The 23,799-nt window shown below is 38.9% G+C and overlaps 1 protein-coding gene across 1 annotated transcript in view; it reads right to left on the bottom strand.

Annotated features, from left to right (window-relative positions):
- The window catches only part of TMC1 (transmembrane channel like 1), a 539,504-nt gene that overhangs the window by 71,056 nt on the left and 444,649 nt on the right, over positions 1-23,799 (bottom strand). The window contains exons 10-11 of the mRNA XM_062208413.1: positions 11,475-11,581; positions 8,645-8,743 (exon numbers count right to left, since the gene is read on the bottom strand). Of these exons, the coding sequence (XP_062064397.1) occupies positions 8,645-8,743; positions 11,475-11,581 (206 nt within the window). The remainder of the gene's footprint in view (positions 1-8,644; positions 8,744-11,474; positions 11,582-23,799) is intronic.

Here is a 23,799-nt window from a genome sequence, read left to right as displayed (position 1 = left end):
GAACATAATTTCTTGGATTGTGAGGTTTTACTCTAACTCAGATTCTCAGCTCCTAACATATTAGGTTGCCACCCAAAATTTAGATCTCAGTAAATACCTGCCAGGTAAACCTAGTTCTTCCAAACAATCTTGTTCTCTCACCTGGATGCATTGAAAACTCCTGGTCTCTTCACATTCATCCTACTCCTTCTTCATCTGTTGACCTTTACAAAATACAAATCTGATAATGTCACTACCCAACCACCACCCACTAAATTACTTTCAACTGCTTTAAGAAAAAAAAAAATTATCATTGTCTTTTAGCAGGCCTCAGCTGCTTTGATACACTCTTATCCCTCCAGTTCCATGGGCCCCTTTCCTCCTTCACATTCTGAGGTCTGATTTCACTGACCTTCACTTGTTTCCTGAAATAAGACAACCTCTCTTCATCACAGGGCTTTTGTACTTGGTGTTATCACTGCATAGAATGCTTCTTCCTTCTCTTAGATTGGGAACTCACACTGACTCTTTCAAACTCAATTTGATTGCTATTTTTTCAGAAATGAACTTTACCTATTATCCATCATATTCCCTTAGGCCATAAATTAGGTCAGGTTCTCTGCTATAATATTTCTTAACACTATATAACTTTTCTTCAAGGTATTTGGCACAGTTGCAACTACAGTTACTTTTTTATTAAGATTTTATTTATTTATTTGAGAGGTAGAGTTACAGACAGTGAGAGGGTGAGACAGAGAAAAGGTCTTCCATTCACTGGTTCATTCCCCAAATGGCCACAATGGCAGGAGATGAGCTGATCCGAGCCAAGAGCCAGGAGTTTCTTCCAGGTCTCCCATGTGGGTGCTGGGGCCCAAGTGCTTGGGCCATCTGCCACTGCTTTCCCAGGCCATGGTAGAAAGCTGGATCAGGAGAAGAGCAGCCAGGACTAGAACCCACACCCATATGGGATGCTGGCAATGCTGGCAGAGGATTAACCTACTGCGCCACAGTGCCAGCGCCTACACTTACTTTTGTGATTATTTGACTATTCCATTAGGCTTTTTGCTACAGAGGGCACAAAGGTCTTGTGGGTTTTTCTCACCTTTGCTTAATGCCTGGCACCTTATAAATGCTCAATAAACATTCACTGAATAATGAAAAGAAGGCTAATTTATGTGATCACATAAAAAATGAATGTACTTTAAGTAAGGCATCATAGACATCTCAAAATATTTACTAAAAGCAGGTTCACCTTTGGTTTCATCAGGGGTAGCTTAAGGGAGTTTTAGAAATGAGATTTGTTGCCAAAGCAAAGAAAACAATGGTAGGACTTCAGACCCTATGAAATCAATTCCACAAGTTGAGGATACCAAGAAAGCTAAAAGTAAACAGAAAACTCTCTTATTACAGGCTATAAACTATGTCATAAGTCCAGAAGTAGTAGATTAAGAAGTTTATGAAGAAAGAAGACAGGACCTCACACAGAATGTGAGATGCCTCTTTTAATCAAAGTATTGAGTCTATTTAACCAGAGGGACAGGCACAGGACACTGAGGAAGTTAAACAAAAATGAGAGTCAAGGATGGGCAACTATCCAATATGGTCAATCTCAGAACTCCGGGCCTGGGAAGCAACCCACTCCTGCTCAATGAAGCCCTCAAAAGAATCTTACTACAAGTAAGATTATCTCATCCTTCCCTATCTCCATATTATGATCTCTGTTCCTAAGAAAAGCAGCAGATCTGAGTGAATTTACAAATTTATAATCCTGGATTTGCCCCCAGGAGGCTTAACAATCTAGCTTGGGATCATATTTCTCAGGTATTTTTCATAATCTAGTTCAGTTTCTGCTGACCCAACACTGCCCTAAATCAAACAATGGTTGTGACAAAGAGCCATGCTGGCTGTATTTGAAACCTACTGAAAACAAAATACAACAACAGCAACATTTAGCTCTGATATAAAGTGGAGGAGCTAAGTCACATTTGGAGGACCCACAGACCCCTGTAGAAGCCATATAAATATGCCTTTCAAATCTCCTTCTGGAGATAGCCTCCAGCCACCACCCCTTTGGATCCACCAGTGTGGATCATAGTGGGTTCACATTGAGCTCACATATACCCTAGACTATCCCCAGACAACAATCAAGCATTGTAGTGGAAACTAAATAGATCTGGGTTTTAGTTGACCAACATAGGACTCCTTCAATGCATACAATTTAAACACCAAGACATCTAAGATGTTTTCAGAGTTCTACTACAGTCTGAGACATATCCTACCCAGCCTTTGGTTCCTTCTTCTTCACAGGTGTCAGACCTGCATTGCCACCTGAAAGCTCTCACCACCTGCTCCTCTCCCTGTTCTCTTCTCTTTCACAAGCATTTCCCTCCAAATATCTTCTGTAAGTAATGTGGTTTTGATGTCTACTTCTTTTTTTTTAGAGTAAACCATTCCTTTAATTTTTTTCAACTTTTATTTAATAAATACAAATTTCCAAAATACAGCTTTTGGATTACAGTGGCTTCCCCCCCCCCCATAACTTCCCTCCCACCCACAACCCTCCCATCTCCCACTCCCTCTCCCATTCCATTCACATCAAGATTCATTTTCAATTATCTTTATATACAGAAGATCAATTTAGTATATATTAAGTAAAGATTTCAACAGTTTGTACCCACACAGAAGCACAAAGTGAAACATACTGTTTGAGCACTAGTTATAGCATTAATTCACATTGGACAATACATTAAGGACAGAGATCCTACATGGGGAGTAAGTGCACAGTGACTCCTGCTGTTGACTTAACAAATTGACACTCTTGTTTATGGAGTCAGTAATCTCCCTAGGCTCTTGTCATGAGTTGCCAAGGCTATGGAAGCCTTTTGAGATCGCCAACTCCGATCTTATTCAGACAAGGTCATAGTCAAAGTGGAAGTTCTCTCCTCCCATCTGAGAAAGGTACCTCCTTCTTTGATGGCCCATTCTTTCCACTGAGATCTCATTCACAGAGATCTTTCATTTAGGTCATTTTTTTTTCCAGAGTGTCTTGGCTTTCCATGCCTAAAATACTCTCATGGGCTCTTCAGCCAGATCTGAATGCCTTAAGAGCTGATTCTGAGGCCAGAGTGCTGTTTAGGGCATCTGCCATTCTATGAGTCTGCTGTATATCCCACTTCCCATGTTAGATCATTCTCTCCTTTTTAATTCTACCAGTTAGTATTAGCAGACACTAGTCTTGCTTATGTGATCCCTTTGACTCCTAATCCTATCATTATGATCAATGGAGAACTGAAACTGATCACTTGGACTAGTGAGATGGCATTGGTACATGCAATCTTGATGGGATTGAATTGGAATCCCCTGGCACATTTCTGACTCTACTATTTGGGGCAAGTCCGGTTGAGCATGTCCCAAATTGTACATCTCTTCCCTCTCTTATTCCCACTCTTATATTTAACAGGGATCACTTTTTAGTTAAATTTAAACACCTAAGAATAATTGTGTGTTAATTAAATAGTTCAACAAATAGTATTAAGTAGAGCAAAAAAATACTAAAAAGGATAAAGTAGTGAGTTGTTCCTCAACAGTCAGGAAAGGGCTGGTCAAGTCACTGTTTCTCATAGTGTCCATTTTACTTCAATAGGTTTCCTTTTTGGTGCTCGGTTAGTTGTCACCAATCAGGGAAAACATATGATATTTGTCCCTTTGATGTTTACTTCTAAAGAGACCTGAAATGAGTCATTCTTCAAAAGAACTCCCTGAAAATAAAAATGTATTTAAACCACAGAAATAATCCCCAAAGAAAACATGTGTTATTCCATGTGTGAATCACAAAAATATCACTCCTAAATGTGGACAGTACAATATAAGATGAAGAAACTTAGCTATGTTCCAGAAGATGCTCTCTTACTTTGGAAGCTCATTTCTCAAAAGAGTTGTTGGTGATGCTGAGTATACAAGGATGTGAACTCCTGTTTATTAACATTCAAAATGTCTCTGAACTATCTCCTCTCAGGAGACGTTTCAAAGATGGGATGTGAAGAGGATATGGTAGAAGGAATAGTCAGGGGATGATACATTACAGCAAAAATTTGACATCAATGTCAGTCAGACTGTAGTTAGAATCCCAATGTTTAATTATCTGTGTTCTTATTGACGAATTAACTGACCTCTCTGAATCCCAATTCCCTCAACTGTAAAAATACTAATCAACTTCATCTTGACAAGTTGTTATAAAGAGTTAATGTATGTGCCTGCTTAGAACATCATAGGTGGTAACTCTCTACTCTTGCTCCTTCTCGAATTTCCCCCACCTGCCACATCTACGAAGACAAGCAGAAAAGAGGTGGCAAAGTAGACTCCCTGTTCATCCACAAGCAATATACAAAGAGCTCTCAAGCAGAAAAGTTGAATGTCTTTCCCTTTATTCACAATTCAAATATTTACTTAGATGAGCTCATCATCTGATATCAGCTCAAGCTGCTTCCAAGTGCCACCTTAGTGCCTCCTTTTCTCCTTGCAAGGTTATCAAACTCTACAGTCTCTTTCTCTTTATTATTCCTACATCATCTTTGGGACTTCAAGTATCTTGCCAGCAAAGATATCCTCATCCTACTGCCTTAAACTCGTTCTTTGAATTCTACTAAATCAAACGATATCACTTCTTCCTATATGATTCATAGCATGCATATTAGATAATCTCCCTATGTTTTAGTATTTCAATAATAGAAAGTTCTGTCCTGATCATTACTCATTACTCATTACTCGGCACTCAATAAAATGGTAAAATATATGGTGCTTTGTAAATGGTAAACTGTGACTCTGAGAAATCATAAGATTGATTGACCTTACATATCTCATGGTACTTGTTGAATTTGTATATAATCCAATAAATTATGATACATGTTTGTAAGTGACTAGGTGTTGAGCTTCTATGGGGGTGAAGAGGAAGTTCCAAGATTCCCAAGAAAAACACAATAGATTAGTAATCCCTCACAATTCCCACTCCCGATGCCAAAATTTTCTGACTCTTTTTTATCCTTTCCTCTACAACAAGAGGTCATACATGGATCTATTTTTACAGTGCTTTCTAAATGTAGATTTTCAATATGTTTTGGTTTCTCTTCCCTTGCATCTATATAGAATGGCTTAGCTAAACTAACATATTAACCATCTTAAAAGAAACAAATCAACAACGGCACCTTTAGAATATTTTACCACCAAAATCATCTCAGTCCTGGGCTTAAAACTTCTCTCTTCCTCCTGGTATGTCTGGTTCTTTGAAAAATCAAGATTATGAGTTTTTAGGGACCTTAAGGATGTTTGGTCAGTGGTTTTATCTATGGGGTCATGACATATGGAATACTCAGCTATCTACTGTGATCATCTTATAAAACAGACTGGGCACTTCTATGAGGTCATTGTTTAGAGAATCAAGTAAACAAGTCAGGCAGGGGGAAATAGTGAATTTCTCATGCTATTTGAGAAGCTGAGAATGGCAAGTTCATTACAAAGGTGAAAATGTGATCCAATCATGACACCTTCTTCCCTTTGAGATAAATATATATTAAACTGAGTCAGTCAACATTTCAGGAGCAGTGAGTAAGAACGGCGTTGGAGATTATACCAGGAATATTACTGATTGGATACAGGATGCAGAAAGAACATCAGACTAGGAGCCCCTCATAAGCCATGAAACTGATCACACTCCTAAGATTCAAAGTTTCCCTAATTCAGAATGTGGGGCATGGCATGGGTTTGATAATCTCATCATTTCCTTTCTGGACTCATTCAGTGGCTCCTCATTAAGTTCAGAATACACTTACTACTAACCTTATTTCATGTAAAAGACCTTTTATGACCTTGCTCTATCCACGATTATAGCCTTTTATAACACTGTCATCCCTGTACCTCAATTCTGTCTAAGAGCTGTTTGCCTTTAGAAAAGCTATGGCTTTTTTTTTAAAAAGAATATTTACCATGTGCAATATGCTGTGCACTCTATGGTCTTTGACATATTATCTCACTTGAGGCTGTCTGAAGTAGCTACTATGATTTTCCCCCATTTTACATGGGAGAGCGCTCCCAAGTTCAGTCTCAGATAAAATCCCACCATGTAGGGGGTCCTGAGGTTGCAATTAAGGGCAATAAGTCAAATGCTGACAGATAAATACTGTACATTTTCACTTAAGTGTAGAATCTAAGACAATTGAACTCATCAAAGCAAAGCGAATGGTGGTTATCAGAGGCTGGGTCGTTAGGGGAATGATAATAAAAGGGTAGAAAGCTTCAATTGGGTAAGGAGTAAGTTTAATTGTGTAGTTTTTTTTTTTTTTTCAGTTCTATTACACAACATGGTGAATAAAGCTAATAACTGAGTGCTGTACATTTCAATATTGCTTATGTCTCAAATGTTGTCACTAAAATGTCTAATATTGAGATGCTAAATAGGTTGATTCATTTGATTTTGTCATTTCATATTGCTTTCAAAAATCATAGAAAGACTGTAATAAAATTAAAAACAGAAAGAGATATGATTACAATTCTAACATAGTAGGCTACGTAATACATAAAAACTAATACTATCAATTCTAAGGAATAGGCAGAAACTGAAATCTGCATATAGTGCTGGTGGCAATATTAAATAGTACAGCCATACTGAAAAACCAGCAATTCCTTAAAAATTTAAGCATATACTTATTCAGAAAGTCCTACACATCTACCCAACAAAATAGAAAGCATATGTCCACATAAAGATATGTGTGCAAATATTCACAGCAGCATTATTTAAAATAAGCAAAAAAAAAAAAAACTGAGAACAATGTAAATATCCATCAGTTGGTGAATGGATAAACAGGAGAGAGTATAGCCATGCAATGCAAGACAACTCTGCAATCAAAAATAAAAACAAATAACTGACACATGTAACAGGAGAGATGAACCTCAAAAACATACTACTAAGTGAAAGATACCAGACTCAAAAGACTAAATGTCATATTATTTCTTTTATAATATGAAATGAATTTGTATAAAATGCAAAACTGTAGAGGCAGAATGTAGAACCAGTGGCTGCTTGAGACTGGGGTTGGGAAAAGGGATTGATTGCAAACAAGCAGAAAGGAGCTTCAAGGGAGGTGACTGAAATATCTTAAAATTGGGTTGTGATGATGGCTGTTCAGCTGTGTATGTTTACTGAAAATTATTGAACTATACCCTTACATGGGGTGAATATTATAGTCTCTAAATTATGCCTCAATAAAACTTCTGAAAAAAGGTAAAATTTAATCCAGAGACCACATCCTCTAAGAAACCCAAGGCTCCCAAACAGAATTAGTAACCACTTACTCAGGGCTCCTGAGTAACTGCTTTTGTTTTTAATTTTGCTAATCATATTGTGGACACCATACTGTGAACCAGCTGCCTCTCTATCTTTCTCCTATTATTATGAGTACTACAAGGTCAAGCACCATGTCATCTTTGTAAAACAAGTGCCATGTTTATATTTGGTAAATAAATGCCAAATTGAAATGAAAAGTTCAACTGACAGAGATGAGTGAAGGTTAAACAATTAAAACAATGTCTGCCACCGGGTTTTATTCTTGTTCTATGACTTGCTTTGTTCACTTAAGAGACTAGAAACCTTCCTTAAAGCTTGCATGTTCTGGTCTTGAACACAGAAATTGATTTCTGTAGTTCTTATCTCAAGGCTCCACAAATCCTGTCAATCTGGGATTGTCAGTGAATAAAATTTATTAAGCCTCTATTGGGTGAGTACTGGATTAGGGGTGGAAAAGAAGATGTAGCAGATCTAATCCCTTCTTTAGGAAGTTCATGATTTAGGAAGGATAAGAGTCTAAATCAAAACAACTGTGAAATAGACATTTCAATACTATGAATAGGAGGTCTGGTTGCTTTCCTCATTCATGCTATAATCTAAATAAAATCTTATTCCCACTTGCTATCCTCCCAAAATTCCTTGAATTATTAATTCCCCAATCTCTTTCTTGAAACTTTTCCACCCTTAAGCTCTCAAACATCTCTCATCTGTTCACTATTTTAAAAATAGTGTGTGGAATTGCACTGTTGTCAGAGACTTTAATTGCTCCCAAATGATTTTTCAATAGGGATAATGATCATTTTGGTGCTAGAATGCAAAATTGTCATTTTGGTAATAAAATGCATTAATACTTGCTTTGGTATTATTTGAAAATTAGAATTTAGTATTTCTTGGTTTTTTATATTTAGCTTTATTTAGTACTATTGACTAATACTAAAAAGAAGGTTTTTTTGAGAAGTGAAGACATTAATACAAAGTATAAAAGTTCTAATTCCCTAAGAACCCAATAAGATTTTCCAAAAAGCACATCTTCAAACTCTTCCTTTATTCTTTTCCAAATCCAGAGATAAGACTATTTGCTTCATCTTTAAGCTCTGAGCTCACCTTCATTCAGCAGTGTGCTTTCCCATTTAATCACATTGTCACAGACCTACTATTTATTCCCATCTATATGTCTATATATTTTTTCTTTTCTTTCTTTCATTCCTTTTTAGACAGGAGGCAGGTTAAAATGTCTTAGCCAGCCCTGGCAGAAGAGGCCACAGGGTTTCAAAACAATGCAAGGAAAAACCCATCCTTCTTCCAACACTGCTGTGTAGGGACACTTACGTTGAAATCATACAGCACACCAAAGTTTGCTGCCGATGCCTCTTCAGCTCTGGGAACCGTTTTCCTAGGTAAACTGCCATATGGCAAACCCCAGAGGTACTGGAAGGAGAAGTAAAGAAAGCATTAATAACTGGAAACGAAGTCTGAGCCACACATGGGATCACAAATGGTTTTGTTTAAAAGCACTTCTGAAACTTTTTCGTGGGGACTCTTCGAGTCTCCATGTGGGGTCCCATTTTCTGAGAATCGACTACTAAATCCAGAGTTAAGAACAAAGGGAGTGCTGAGGACCCAACATCATGAGCTCAGTGGACCACCAGCATTGGGCCCACCACATCTCCCAGGAGGTTTGCTAAGAAGCTCCACTTCTACCACCACTCCAAACTGGGCTGATGTAGCGCATGTCTGGAAAGGAGAGTTGACTTCTTGGACCACAGTTGTGTTCAGCAGAACTGTCCTATTCACAATTGCAGATGGAAATACCTCCGAGGGCTAGGGGTCCAGGGATTCTCTCCCACAAGTCAAGGAAGGGAGGCCTCAAGAACACAAACTGTCTAATTTGAGGATAGTAAGTGGGAGTACTTGCATCTGATTGTGCTATCAACTTGATCCCTAATTCAGGGCAAGTGCCCCAAATTTGTTTTACCCTATTAGGGGAGAATCACATAGGGGGAAAATAGCACTGGAGAACAGCTGGCCCCTACAGGGCAAGAATAGGGTCACAGGAAAGCACATTGATGAGAAGGGGGAAAAACACCTCTTAGGCCCCAGGGCTTGCCAAACACATGCTGCTCCTTATGTCACATGGAAGCTTCCCTGCCCTGGAGCTGGGGGCAGAGAATGAATACAGTTTGAAGCCTAAGTGCAGACTTTGCCTGGGCAAGGTCTAGAAATCAGGCCCTGTATCTGCTACACATGCTGCACCATCTTCCACAGCAACCCTTCAGTCCTTCTGGCTTCCTGGGTAGGAACAGAATAGAAATGGGTTCTACAAGTCTGTCTCATCTCAGCTGGGGACACAGAAGACACATGAGATTAAGTGTCAGACTTGCTAAGGAACACGTGAGCTCAGGGTAAAAGGACACATACCTCAAAGGGTGCTGAGGATGCTGGGAAGTGGCAGGGAACAAACATGGCCTTGTTGCCAGCAGATGAACAGCCAAGGCCACTGGTGGTTCTTCAAGACTCACCTGCAGGGTACCTGTCCTTATCCTCTTTGGTTCTTACTCTGGAGTTAGTAATCATCCCCAAGGAAATAGGATGTCCCTCAACATTTAACTCAAACCTCTAAAAAAAGCATTCTAAGCCAATATGTGTCCTAGCTCCCAGAATACATTCCATCCTACATATACTCATTGTATCTACTGCATGGGAGAGATTCTGTATTTTCAGAGTTCAAACGAATTAGTGAGAGCCTTTAATTTCCTCCACAAGGAGGCAGCATGGTGTGAGAGAAAGTAACTGTGACTGATCAAACTCTATTTACACCTGTGTCTGACACTATCACAGTGGCCAGTGAAACAGTGGAGGAATTCCAGGCTTCCTTAGAGAGACAGCTAAACCAAAGCTAGGGTTACTTTGAAATGAATGAAATACACAGAAAATTTTGCACTACCTGAAAGTTTACAGGACTTCAGATCTACATCCTCTGCCTATGATGAGCCACACAGCCTTAGACTTCCAGAATTATCTCAGGGATTATAAATCTAGTGAATTAGAGTGCAAAATATTGGGAAGAAGATCAAATCATGGGTCCTATTTCAGAATCACTTAATAAAACACACACACACACACACACATACACACACACAAAACTCTCCAAACTCTCTGAGATGTTCACTCGGTTTTCATATGCTTCAAATGGGGGGAGAAAAATTCTTCTAATGTCAACCTCTGAAGTCTATTGTGAGGCTCGGTAAGTAAAAGAAATGCTAGCGCATTTCCACTATTAAAAGCTAAAACCCCTTTTGAATACAAGGCACCGTTAATAGCTAATACTATTATGCTAATGAGGAGATCTGGTACAGAAGCAGGCACTGATTTGAAGCTATGAAGATTAAGAAGTCACAGAAAACATCAGATTGTGTCTATTGCCAATTCTGCCTTGGAAAAATTACTACTGAAATAATGGTACTTTTCTAGGATCAATAAAATCTAACTCAACTTCTGTGGTAAACATTCAAAGACCCCACCATCACTTGATTTTTGTCCTTACCTGGGCTCAAAGACAGCTTTGAGCAGATTGTTTTATTTTCTGACTTTGTTCCTAAAAGTCCCCACCCCACCTCACCCCACTGCACATGTGCATGTGTGTGTGTGTTTGCATGTGTATGTATCTGGGCCACTTTTACATTTGGGAAGAGAGTGTGCTCATTTTATGTCTCTTCAGTATAAAAAAGCTAGATGCTTTGAATTCCATTAAGAAGCATTGCTTTAAAAGCCAATTTGGCAAAATGAATCAAAACAACTCACAAGGTATCAAGGCTTCCTCTTCAGCAATGGTTCTTAACATTAGGCTCAGGGACCACCTTGAGAATCTGAGAGAAACCATGAACTTTTCCACATAAAACACGCATTTAAATACACACAGGACATTTGCTATCCATCATCGCAGGCTCACACACTCTTTGGGGAAAGGACCAGGACCTTTGGCCCATGAGCACCGTCGTGAAGGTTAACCTTGTCATAAGTCCTCCGATTCTAAGAGGTAAATGTAACCAGATAGCAATTCTACACTGAAAGAAGAGATACAAATTATTCTAGGAGAATGATCGATTCCATGAGAAACTTTTTTCAACACCTTTTGTAAAAACTGAAAGCCAGTTCTCACCTCTGGCAATATGATGAGGGTGAATGTCAGGATAAAGAGAACCATGTTTACTCCATACATCCATCTCAGGAAGAGGAAGTAGGAGGCCACTGAGGAGCCGAACTGGCCTATGACAAAGAAAACAAAAGGGTTGCAGGGGAGATCAAAGCAAGACAGAACAAAAGCTCAATACTGGTGACCCTCCAAGATAAATCTGCTGATTCGGATGCATGTGTCCTCTGCACATTTACATGCTCTAGTGTTATTTTCTTTGTTCAGGAACAGGACACGTTAACCATGATGGACATGCTCCTTGGCAGGGAGCATGGAAAATGCACCTGTGGAGACGGTGACTTTCCCCTCTGAGTGTATCCTGGGGAGAGCTACCTTTTGCTTGGCAGCTATGACTGCCATCAGCAGAAGCAATGTTCTTTGATGAGTTAACACAGGTAAATGAACAAATACAGGCAAAGTGCTAGCTATGGTCTCTGGCCAGAAGTTAACTACCATTATGATTATTACTGCAGTTGTCTCTCTTTCTCTCAGGCAAACAATGTCCTTTTCAAATACCTTTCCCACATCCCTTATCAATGGTTTTCCACCTGTCCATCCAGTGCTGTTTTCCCTCAATACTGGCATTTTCAGGGACAGTGGAGAAGCTGAAATCAATTCATTCTCTCACTCCAAACATCTTTACCAAGGATCTTCTGCCAGGAATTACCTTTGAGCCAAAGCACAATGTCACAATGCCAGTTGGGCTGGCTATTCTTACATAGCATATATCCCTATGAGGTGTGAAAACAAGCATGCAAGATATACCAGTAAACTTCAACATATTCTTGGGAAATGGACTTAAAAGATGAATTGAATACAATGTAAACATGCTTAGCATTCATGCATAGTTTTCTCATAATAGGCCTTTTCCATGAATTGTTTCTTGAAAACAAATTATGTGTGTGTAGATATGCATATGTGTACTAATATTGTGTACTACTAACTAGAAGAGTCTGATAATAGGAAAGTAAAGTATTGACAGGGTTTGCTTTTGATAGGTTTGTTGAGGAGGGTATATCATAGAAGATGAAACCCAAAGAGAAATCTGAAGTTTGAGGATGAGGCATCAATGCTCATAGTTGGGGGAGGCAGCTCAACCAGAGGAAAGGGGAGGAACAAAATCACGGGGCAGATGTTGTGGTATGGAGAGGGGAGGGGGATTTAAGCACTATATGGGACACCCATGTCCCAAATCTTAGCGTTTGGGATTGAGTCCTGCCTCTGCTTTTTTTTTTTTTTTTTTTCCTTTTTGACAGACAGAGTTAGACAGTGAGAGAGAGAGACAGAGAGAAAGGTCTTCCTTCTGCTGGTTCACCCCCCAAATGGCTGCTACGGCCAGTGCACTGTGCCAATCTGAAGCCAGGAGCCAGGTGCTTCCTCCTGGTCTCCCATGCGGTGCAGGACCCAAGCACTTGGGCCATCCTCCACTGCCCTTCCAGGCCACAGCAGAGAGCTGGACTGGAAGAGGAGCAACCGGGACAGAATCCGGCGCCTAGACCAGTCCAGAACCTGGAGTGCCAGCGCCGTGGGCGGAGGATTAGCCTAGTGAGCCGCAGCGCTGGCCCTGTCTCTGCTTTTGATCAAACTTCCTGCTAATGTGTACCCTGGGAGGCAACAGACGATGGTTCAAGTATTTGGGTCCCAACAGGCTAGTCTACTGCAGTGGCTTTCAATGTGGTAAGCCTGGGCTTCAGCAGAAGTCAGCTTGTGAAGAGCCCTGGCAGCTCTGCCAAGAGTTGGATCACTGGAAATGGACCTGCCCTGGAGTCGAAGGATGCCCAGGTCAGAGCCACAGATCTTATTGGCTCTAAGCTGAAAAGCCATTCACTCAGACCAACTTCCAAAGTGACCACTGCAGCTGAGGGGACGGCCAAGTAGGGTCAGCAACATTGCAGGCAGAACTGTAAATTTCTTGTTAGAGATGCCACCTGCCTTTACCTGGCCAGCTCTCCTCCCAGGCCAGCTAGGTAATGGAAGTCAACAGGTGCCTTCCCCTAGGAGGTTCACACCTCCCTTGGGATGTACCCCATGTGAAGAGATAGATAGGTCTGGGCCTCTTAACTTACAAGGCCTAAAGCCCACCAGATTATTATCAAGCCCCTTCTGTGAGGTTCTATTTGTCTCTCAATCAGAAAACTTAATTGTAGCTTAGACAGCACCTTTCTTAGCTCCTGTAATAATGACTCTGTCCTTTGTTCTAGACCCTGTCTAGCGTACTTGGGCCCCATTCCTTTGTAATCATAACCTCTACTCTACCACCAATGGCTCTACTCCCAACCTGTGTGTACTGATGGTCCTCTTCCCCACTTAATGCTGTACAATTGTTCAGACCTGGTTAATGCCACTCAGGATCATTGGTTACTATCCTCACCCTGTCTTTTATGACCTTGTCTAAATATGATCAGAGTCGACGAACTTGGAAGGCTTCCATAGCCTTGGCAACTCATGACGAGAGCCTAGGGTGGTTGCTGGCGCCATAAACTAGAGTGTCAATTTGTTGGGTCAACAACAGGAGTCACTGTGCACTTGCTCCTCATGTGGGATCTCTGTCCTTAATGTGCTGTACATTGTGATTTAATGCTATAACTAGTGTTCAAACAGTATGTTTCACTTTGTGCTTCTATGTTGGTGCAAACTGTTGAAATCTTCACTTAATATATACTAAATTGATCTTCTGTATATAAAGAGAATTGAAAATGAATCTTGATGTGAATGGAAGGGGAGAGAGAGCGGGAGAGGGGAGGGTTGTGGGTGGGAGGGAAGTTATGGGATGGGGAAGCCATTGTAATCCATAAGCTGTACATTGGAAATTTATATTTATTAAATAAAAGTTAAAAAAAAAGTATTTGGGTCCAGACCACCCTTCTGGAAGATCTGGAGCATTTGGGAAATGAACTGGTGGATGGAGAATTAATTGATTTTTCATTCTATCTATCTATCTATCTATCTATCTCTATATCACTGTTCTGTTGGTCTGCCTTTCATATAAATACGGAAAAAAAGAAAAAACAAATAATCTGGAGAGTTAAGATCTTGGGGCTGTTGAGGAACAAAACTAAGGCTGGGTGATTGGAGTGCCATGAATGCCAGGTGGGCATGACCAGAGAGGCCAAACCACATTGTGTAGGGCCTCTTACAGCAAGGTAAAAAAGAGAGGACTTTATTCAAAATGGGATGAGAAGTCATGGGCAAATGTTAAGCACCGGGGCTGGAGGCAGAGAGGAATGAACATGGCTTTAGGAAAAAAAAAAAAAGACTTCAGGCTGGTGCCGTGGCTCACTTGGTTAATCCTCTGCCTGCGGCGCTGGCATCCCATATGGGTACCAGTTCTAGACCGGGCTGCTCCTCTTCCAGTCCAGCTCTCTGCTGTGGCCCAGGAGTGCAGTGGAGGATGGTCCAAGTGCTTGGGCCCTGCATCCGCATGGGAGACCACGAGGAAACACCTGGCTCCTAGCTTCGGATCAGCGCAGCGCACTGGCCGTAGCAGCCATCTGGGGGGGGGGGGGTGTTGTGAACCAACGGAAGGAAGACCTTTCTCTCTGTCTCTCTCTCACACTGTCTATAGCTCTGTCAAAAATAAATTAATTAATTAATAATTTTTTTTAAAAAAAAGACTTCAGCTTTGGGGAATTAATTGGGAGGTGGTAGGCAAAAATGTTCTGCTCACTTCCACCTGCCCCAAACTGCGAGAAGTGATCTGTGCAATTCTTAATGACTGAGAAACAAGTGAAAACATCCTTTTTTAGCAAAGAATGGAAGCATAAAGAGAAGGCAAAGAAGAAGAAGGGGAGGAAGATGAAGAAGACAGGACAGTGGAAGGAAGAGACAGGAGATCTAAGTGTCAGATTGAGATTTCATAGATTTACAAAAACCAAAATTCTTTGAGGATCACTTAAGACTCAGTATCATGTTGGAAGTTTTCTCAATCTTCCCAATTATAATTTGCAGTTACTCAAGAAAAAATAAATGAACATTCTCTTCCACCTGCCTCATTTGGCCAAAGGCCTCTAGTGGCAGCAGCTGTCTTGAGCACTCAGGCTTTGAAACATTACTAGCAGGGAGACAATGTTATTGGAGAAGGGAGGTTCAGGTGGTGAAAATTCCAGCCTCTACTTCCGAAGATGAGGTCAACCTTCCATGGGAATAATGCCTCTACTTCCGGAAGTTAGTCTATTCTTTACGTGCCATTTTACTCATTCCTATAACACAAAGGTAGTTTCTTCTAGGAACATAAAAGGAAGTTAATGTCCAAATGGATATTTTGGAAGAAATCAAGGATTTTTGAAATCTGAGTATTTGTTTCTCTTTAAGCAGAAAAGAGAAACTTGAGTTCATCTCTAGAGGTATAGTTTTATAAGTTCTGTAAAGGAACACAGAGCTGTATAAGATTTCTAAGAGTGGGTGATGCCCCCACTTCTGTGCCCAGGTGCAATGGTTTGTCTGCAGAAATTCTAAAGCAGATCCTTGCCTCCCAGGACATCTGATCAGCTACCTGGCTCCCAGTGATTTCATATCATTTCATGGCTGTTATCTGTGTTCTCTGGTAACGACTGCCCAAGGACAGCTCGGCCAGGCTCACTCATCATGTTTTATTGAAAGCAGTATACTCCCAGCCTCTTAGTCACCACAGTTACATATTTGCTAGAGGAGAACTTCCTTCTCTAGGTATCTGGGCTAAGTTTTCCAAGCACAGGACACTGATCCAAACCTTTCTCCCTCCTTCCCTCTCTCCCTTCCTTCCTACTTTACTTTGTACAGTGTTACTCTTCTAATCACCACTATAGCACATCTTCTTCCAGCACCCATACACATCCCTTAACAAATAAGTTTCTTTTAAGCTGTGCACAGAGTAAAAATGTACCTAACTGCAAAAGAGAGACTCAAATTAAGAGGCTTCAGAAAGTATCTCCTCTTCCCAACACACACATTCCCATTTTGCTTTGAAACACACATTACAGTCTAAACCTTCCAAACTCCAATTTTCTGACTTGAAAGTGGCTTCACAACTCTTTTATTTGGAGGTAGATTCTTTACAGAATCTTAAGTATAAATAAAATGAATTTCAGGAAATCAAATTTCATTAAGATTAACATGATTTTAGGAAAGACCCAGTCCTAGGCTGAAGAGACCAAGGAATCCAAAAAACAGTGTTCCTTATGCAGCATACCTACAAGTGGCAGAGGGCAAACCCAATGACAAGCAAAGACACTGAAAGTGAAAAACATGGATCAACTTGTTTACATCAATGCCCCATAGGACCTTTCCCTGTCTCATCACAAAGATGAAAGGGAAAAAATCTTCCCTCTTTACCCCCAATTTATTCTGGTGATTCTATCCTGCTGGAGGTGGTTGACTAAAATTGGTATTCACTAACAAATCACAAAACCTTAGCATAGTGTGGCAGAAGGAGCATTAATGATTAAAAAAGGCATTATCATATACTTAGTCTCTGAGATAAGAGTGATTGATTCTCCTAAGGAACAAAAGTGGGTAGTAGTAATAATAATAACAATAATAATAGCAAATCTTTATGGCAAATTCTGTGTACTGAAAACTTACTAGTGTCAATGAGACCTGGAAGAGTTTATTTACTAATACCACTGAATGGATCAGGAAACAATAGTTTAAATACAGCAGTTCACGGAAACAAGACTTGGTTAATAATAGTTAACATTTACTGAATCTTTGTTTCAGACACTTATCTGATCTCTGGCTATTAACTAATTTAATCATGATCAAATTCCCAAGAGTTAAAATTACTATACTCCATTGTACAGAAATTTGGGCTTACAGGTTAACTAGTTAGTAAATTATGGAGCCAGGATTACAGAGGCAGTTATAACAATAGTAAATGGTGGAGACAAATAGATTTGATCTGTAAGTGTTTGGCTCCAAATCTAGGTCTTTCTTCACCATGATGCTATACAGTCCCTCAATTAGAACCATAAAATTAAGTTTTTAGGACTATGATATATACAATAACTAGGCAAATTAAAGTGTGCATCTGAAAAAAATCAATAATCACATCTACCAGCTATGGCCAACAAAATCTATAAACTGTAAGGTGCTCAAAAATGATCAATTTGTTTTTTCCATTACACTATCATAAATTTTGCTTCCATAGTAAATAATAAATGTACTAAAACAAAGTGTTAACATGAGACCTTGAGTTTATTAATATTATATTTCCTGAATTTTCTTGCATTCCCTTCAAATTAATGTTAACATTTTGCTTCTCCTCTGGTTATTATTATTAAAGCAAAATAATTTGTAGTCTGTCATCATATGTAATTTTCTCCCAGAGAGATGGGTAATAAGACAAGCAGATAAGTTTGAGTATTTCTGGATGGGAAAAGACCAATCAAATGACCTGCTAACTAAATCCAATATAAATATCTTTATGTTAAGCTAGAATATGAAGCACAGTTTGTTTTTTCAAACAAGTATGGGGTAGGGAATTAAATGACAAATTTGATTTGTATTTTCAGGTGTTCTTATGCCAGGAAAGAAATATGAAGTTTATTCTGAAGCTATTTCCAGTCTGAAGAATAGGTCTATCAGGTCGATCACATCATAATTTTGATGCTGTAATCTTCTGTTAGGAAAAAAAAATCAGCTTTACTTCTGAGAAAGACTTGTGATCTCCAGCTTGACGTGTATTCAATGATCTCATCTAAAGTCTCAGTAGTAATGTTGGTATCACAGTCAGTACATAATATTTTTTCTGGGCATACAAGTATGCAGCTTCTACAGAGAAATATGCAAGGCAATGTGGTTAATAAGGTGTATCCGTGAGTGTAACCATGGGTGTTAGATATGACTCCTTGATTAGGCTGGCATGACAGTAAAACCCCATGGTGTTCCAATGTGATACAGAATTTCATATCATCCTTTGTAGCAGAAATTATCACATATATTTTTTATTTTTATTTATTTTTATTTTATTTTTTTGACTGGCAGAGTTAGTGTGAGAGAGAGACAGAGAGAAAGGTCGTCCTTCCGTGGTTCACCCCCCAAATGGCTGCTACAGCCGGCACACTGTGCCGATCCAAAGCCAGGATATTTTTAAGTCAAAAAAGAAAAAAAGGAGGAAGTCATTAGGTAAGTCCTCAGTGTACACTAGTAAATGGGTCCAGGTCTTACTGGAATCAGAATGGAAACTACGGGCTTTGACTTGAGTCCCACTTTCTTTTTTTTTTTTTTTTTCCTTCTATTTTACCATTTTCGCCACTGAGGAAGAATTTCGGTGACATATTTTTGTGTGTTTTGGCTTTTTTAAAAATATGACTTCTGAAATTATACCAAGCAAGCAGCCATATACTCTAGCAAATTCTAAGACAAGCCTTGGTTTTTACACGATCGTCTAAATCTCTAAAACATATAAAAAATACAGTAACATCAACATCAACATAATGTAGGCTACTTCTGGTTCTCAGATACTTTATCTGTAGAGGGAGAATATCAGCACTTAGACACCACAAATTCATATTCTAGCTTCACCCAATTTATTTTATAATTATTTTACCTCTAAACTTCTATGATTATTATATTAGATACAAACAAGGTGCTGAATATAATTACATTACATGTAAAGATACTCTTTGAATTGCATACTTAATAAGGCAGACTTATGGTTTCCAGTTGAAACAAAAACAGATTTTCTTCTCTGCCATAAATCCAAATTAAAAGTTAACAGAAAAAAGAACCAAGATTTTTAGAACCTTGCTTGACAACATTAGAGCTAAGATTTTGAGTTTTTTTGAATTTTGGTCTTGTAATTTATTGTTTTTTTTTCCCCAGAAACCTTTTTATTTAAGGAATACAAACTTCATATATTTCATAAATACAACTTTAGAAATATGTCATTCTTCCCACTGTACCCGCCCTCCCATCCACACTCCCACCCCTTTTCCTCTTCCCTCTCCTATTCCCATTCTTTTTTTTTTTTTTACCAAGATCTAGTTCCAATTAACTTTATACATATATGACTAACTCTATACTAAGCAAGGAGTTCAACAAATTGTATTTAAAAAGCTGTTATTCAACAGTTGGGACAAGAGCTGTTCAAAGTCATTGTATCTTAGCCGGCGCCATAGCTTAACAGGCTAATCCTCCGCCTTGCAGCGCCGGCACACCGGGTTCTAGTCCCGGTTGGGGTGCCAGATTCTATCCCGGTTGCCCCTCTTCCAGGCCAGCTCTCTGCTATGGCCTGGGAAGGCAGTGGAGGATGGCCCAAGTCCTTGGGCCCTGTACCCGCATGGGAGACCAGGAGAAGCACCTGGCTCCTGGCTTTGGATCAGCGCAATGAGCCAGCCGCAGCGGCCATTGGAGAGTGAACCAACGGCAAAAAGGAAGACCTTTCTCTCTGTCTCTCTCTCTCTCACACTATCCACTCTGCCTGTAAAAAGAAAAAAAGCCATTGCATCTCAAATTGTTAATTTCACATATATAGATTACTTTTTAGGTGCCCTATTAGTTATCATAGATCAGGGAGAATGTCTAGTATTTGTCCTTTTGAGACTGGCTTATTTCACTAAATATGATGTTTTCCAGTATCATCTATTTTGTTGCAAATGACAGAATTTCATTTTTCTTATCGCTGTGTAGTATTTCATGGTGTACATATCCCATAATTTCTTTATCCAGTCTTAAGTTGGCAGGCATTTGGGTTGATTCTTTATCTTAGCTATTGTGAATTGAGCTGCAATAAACATGGGAGTAGAGATACCTCTTTCAAAATGCTGATTTCATTTCCATTGGGTAGATTCCCAAGAGTGGGATGGCTGGGTCATATGGAAGGTTTATATTCAGATTTCTGAGGCATCTCCATACTGTCTTCTACAGTGGCTATACCAGTTGACATTCCTACCAACAGTGAATTAGGGTACCTTTTTCCGCACATCCTCACCAACATTTTTGTTTGTTGATTCTGTATGATAGCCATTCTAACAGAGGTGAGGTGAAATCTGATTGTGGTTTTGATTTGCATTTCCCTGATGGTTAGTGATCCTGAGCATTTTTTCATGAGTCTGTTGGCCATTTGGATTTCTTCTTTGGAAAAATGCCTTTTTAGGTCCTTTGCCCATTTCTTAACTGAGTTGTTTGTTTTGTTGTTGTTTTCTTGATCTCTTTATATATTCTGGTTATTAATTCATTATTAGTTGCATAGTTTCTAAATAATTTCTCCCATTCTGTTGGTTGCCTCTTCACTTTGCTGAGTGTTTTCTTTGCAGTGCAGAATATTCTCAATTTGATGCAATCCTATTTGTCAATATTGGCTTTGATTGCCTGTGCCTATGGGATCTTTTCTAAGAACGCTTTGTCTGTGCCAGTATCTTACAGGGTTCCCAAAATTTTCTCCAATAATTTGATAGTTTTGGTTACAGATTTAGGTCTTTTATCCATTTTGAGTGGATTTTTGTATAAGGTGTAAGATAGGGGTCTTGCTTCATACTTCTGCATGTGGAGATCCAGTTTTCCCAGAACCATTTGTTGAAGAGATTCTCCTTGCTCCAGGGATTGATTTTAGCTCTTTTGTCAAAGATAAGTTGGCTGTAGATGTGTGGGTTAATTTATGGCATTTCTGTTCTGTTCCACTGGTGTATCCATCTGTTGTTGGATCAGTATCAGGCTGTTTTGATTATAACTGGCCTGTAGTGTGTCATGCAATCTCGCATTGTGATGTTTCTAGCTTTGTTTCTGTTGTATAAGATTTCTTAGCTATTCAAGGTCTCCTGTGTTTCCATATGAATTTCAGCATCATTTTTTCTATATCTAAGAAGAATGTCCTTGGTATTTTTTTTGGTATCACATTGGATCTGTAAATAGCTTTTGGTAGTATGGACATTTTAATGATGTTGATTCTTCCAATCCATTACATGAAAGATTTGTCCCATTTTTGTGTGTTATATTCTATTGCTTTCTTTAATTGTTTGTAATTTTCATTGTAGAGGTCTTTGACATCTTTGGTTAAATTTATTCTAAGGTATTGATTATTTTGTCGCTATAGTGGATGGGATTGATTTTAGAAGTTCTTTCTCAGCCAGGGCATTGTCTCTGTATTCAAAGGTTCTGGAGAGTTTTGTGTGTTGATTTTATATCCTGCCACTTTACCAAACTCTTATATGAGTTCCAATAGTCTCTTAGTGGAGTCTTTTGCATCCCCTATATATGAATCATGTCATCTGCAAATTGGGATAGTTTGACTTCCTCCTTTCCAATTTGTATTCCTTTGATTTCTTTTTCTTGCTTAATGACTCTGGCTAAAACTTCCAGGACTATATTGAATAGCAATAGTGAGAGTGGGCATCCTTGTCTGGTTCTGGATCTCAGTGGGAATGCTTCCAACTTTTTCCCATTCAATAGGTTAAGACCCACTCTTAATTCTGCCAAATACTGGACAGTGCATTGTTGAAATTCAGTAAATTTGTTAAATGATTGTTGATAAAATTGTTGTTCCCTTAAAGCCACATTAAAAAGCTGTTCAATAGTGGGCGTTTAGCCTAGAGGTTAAGATGCTAATTAAAATGATTGTATCCCAAATCAGAGTACTTAGGTTCAATTTCTGGCACCAGCTTGCAGCTAATGCACTCTCAGATGCAGCAGTGGTGGCTCCAGTAACTAGGTTCCTACCATTTGCGTTGGAGACCTGGATTGAGCTCTGGGCTCCCAGGTCCTGACTTTGGCCTCTGCCCTACCATCACAGGTATTTGGGGAATGAACCAGTAGATGACAGCTCTCTTCCTCTCTATCTTCACCTCTTACATAAATTAACAAGAATATATTTAAAATAAATTTTAAAATATCTTTCCCTATTTATTTAGAGATTGAACAGAGAGTGAGGACAAAGATGATTAGAAAGCTTGTTAGATATGGAGTAACCACTTACTACAATTCATAATCATTTTCACTATTTGTTTCTATTTATGATCATTCCTACCTGACCATATCCTTCTTAACACATTTGTATGTAAGTTCAATGAGGGAAAAGTCTTTCTCTTTGTCAATAGTTACAGTGCCTAGAAACATACCTTGAGCATGAATGACAGGAACTCAGAATTTGCTTATTTATTAATCAATAATGAAAGCTCATTCTATTTAAATGAGATATATTTTTGATGATTCTGACATTTATTAGAAATTAATATTTCTGAAGTTTTTGTAAGATTAAATAGTTGTTTCCTTAAAAGTAATTCTACTAGTTTTATAATTATATATGTTTTTCATAAATAGAGTATATGTGTACTTATATTTAACCAACTTTACTCTGAAAAGAATTTGAGAAGGCCTCTCAGTATATATGTTTTCCATTTAAATATTTCAATAATTTATCACTCAAAAATATAAAGAATTTCACATGCCTACATATACATCTAGAATAGATTGTAACTTACATAGTATAGAATGTTGTGCTGAAAATGACTTTCTATAGTAACTATTTGAATGACTGAATTTCACAGAAATCCAAGATTTCATTGAAACAGAAGGCAAGAGTTGTGAAGGAATTGCTCTAACTATAGAGCAATATAACTATATTCTTACTAGGGGGAAAAGGTCTCAACCTCTAGAAAATTTATTCCACATCCCATTTATTCCCATTTTCCATTCAGTTCAGCTGAAAGACTGTTGTAAACACATGCTTTCCCTGTGTTTGGTGTACAAGATGGTTAGTTCCACCCAATGGCTCTAAAAATGTATTCTTACACAGGCCTCATAGTTTTTAACTTGTACAAAAGCTCAAAAGCATGTAGTTACAGTACATATTAAAATTTTGGTACATTAGACATCTTAGAGAGCATTAAATATGTAATTAAATAACTTAATCAAAAGTAATACATGAGGGGGCCAGCACTGTGACATAGTAAGTTAAGCCTCCCACTGGGGCATTGGCATCCCATATGGTAACCAGTTCATGTCCCAGCTGCTCTACTTCCAATCCAGCTTTTGCTATGCCCGGAGAAAGCAGTAGAAGATGGCCCAAGTGCTTGAGTCCCTGCACCTGCATGAGAGACCCAGAAGAAGCTCCTGGCTCCTGGTTTCAGATCAGTCTAGTTCCAGCCACTGTGGCTATTTGGGGACTTAACCAGCGATTGAAAGACCTGTTTCTCCCTCTCTCTGTATGTGACTCTACCTCTCAAATAAATAAATAAAGTCTTTTTTAAAAGAAAAGTAACACATGATAAAATGGGAAATAATTCCCTGATTAGAATTACTGTCAAAGAAATATATAATTGCTCATTGTATCAATAACCTGATCAAATCATCCTCAGGAAATACAACAAAATACATTTCA

Source organism: Lepus europaeus, chromosome 12, assembly GCF_033115175.1.
Source record: "Lepus europaeus isolate LE1 chromosome 12, mLepTim1.pri, whole genome shotgun sequence".
Taxonomy (NCBI): Eukaryota; Metazoa; Chordata; class Mammalia; order Lagomorpha; family Leporidae; genus Lepus; species Lepus europaeus.
This window is presented reverse-complemented; position numbering and strand designations above follow the sequence as displayed.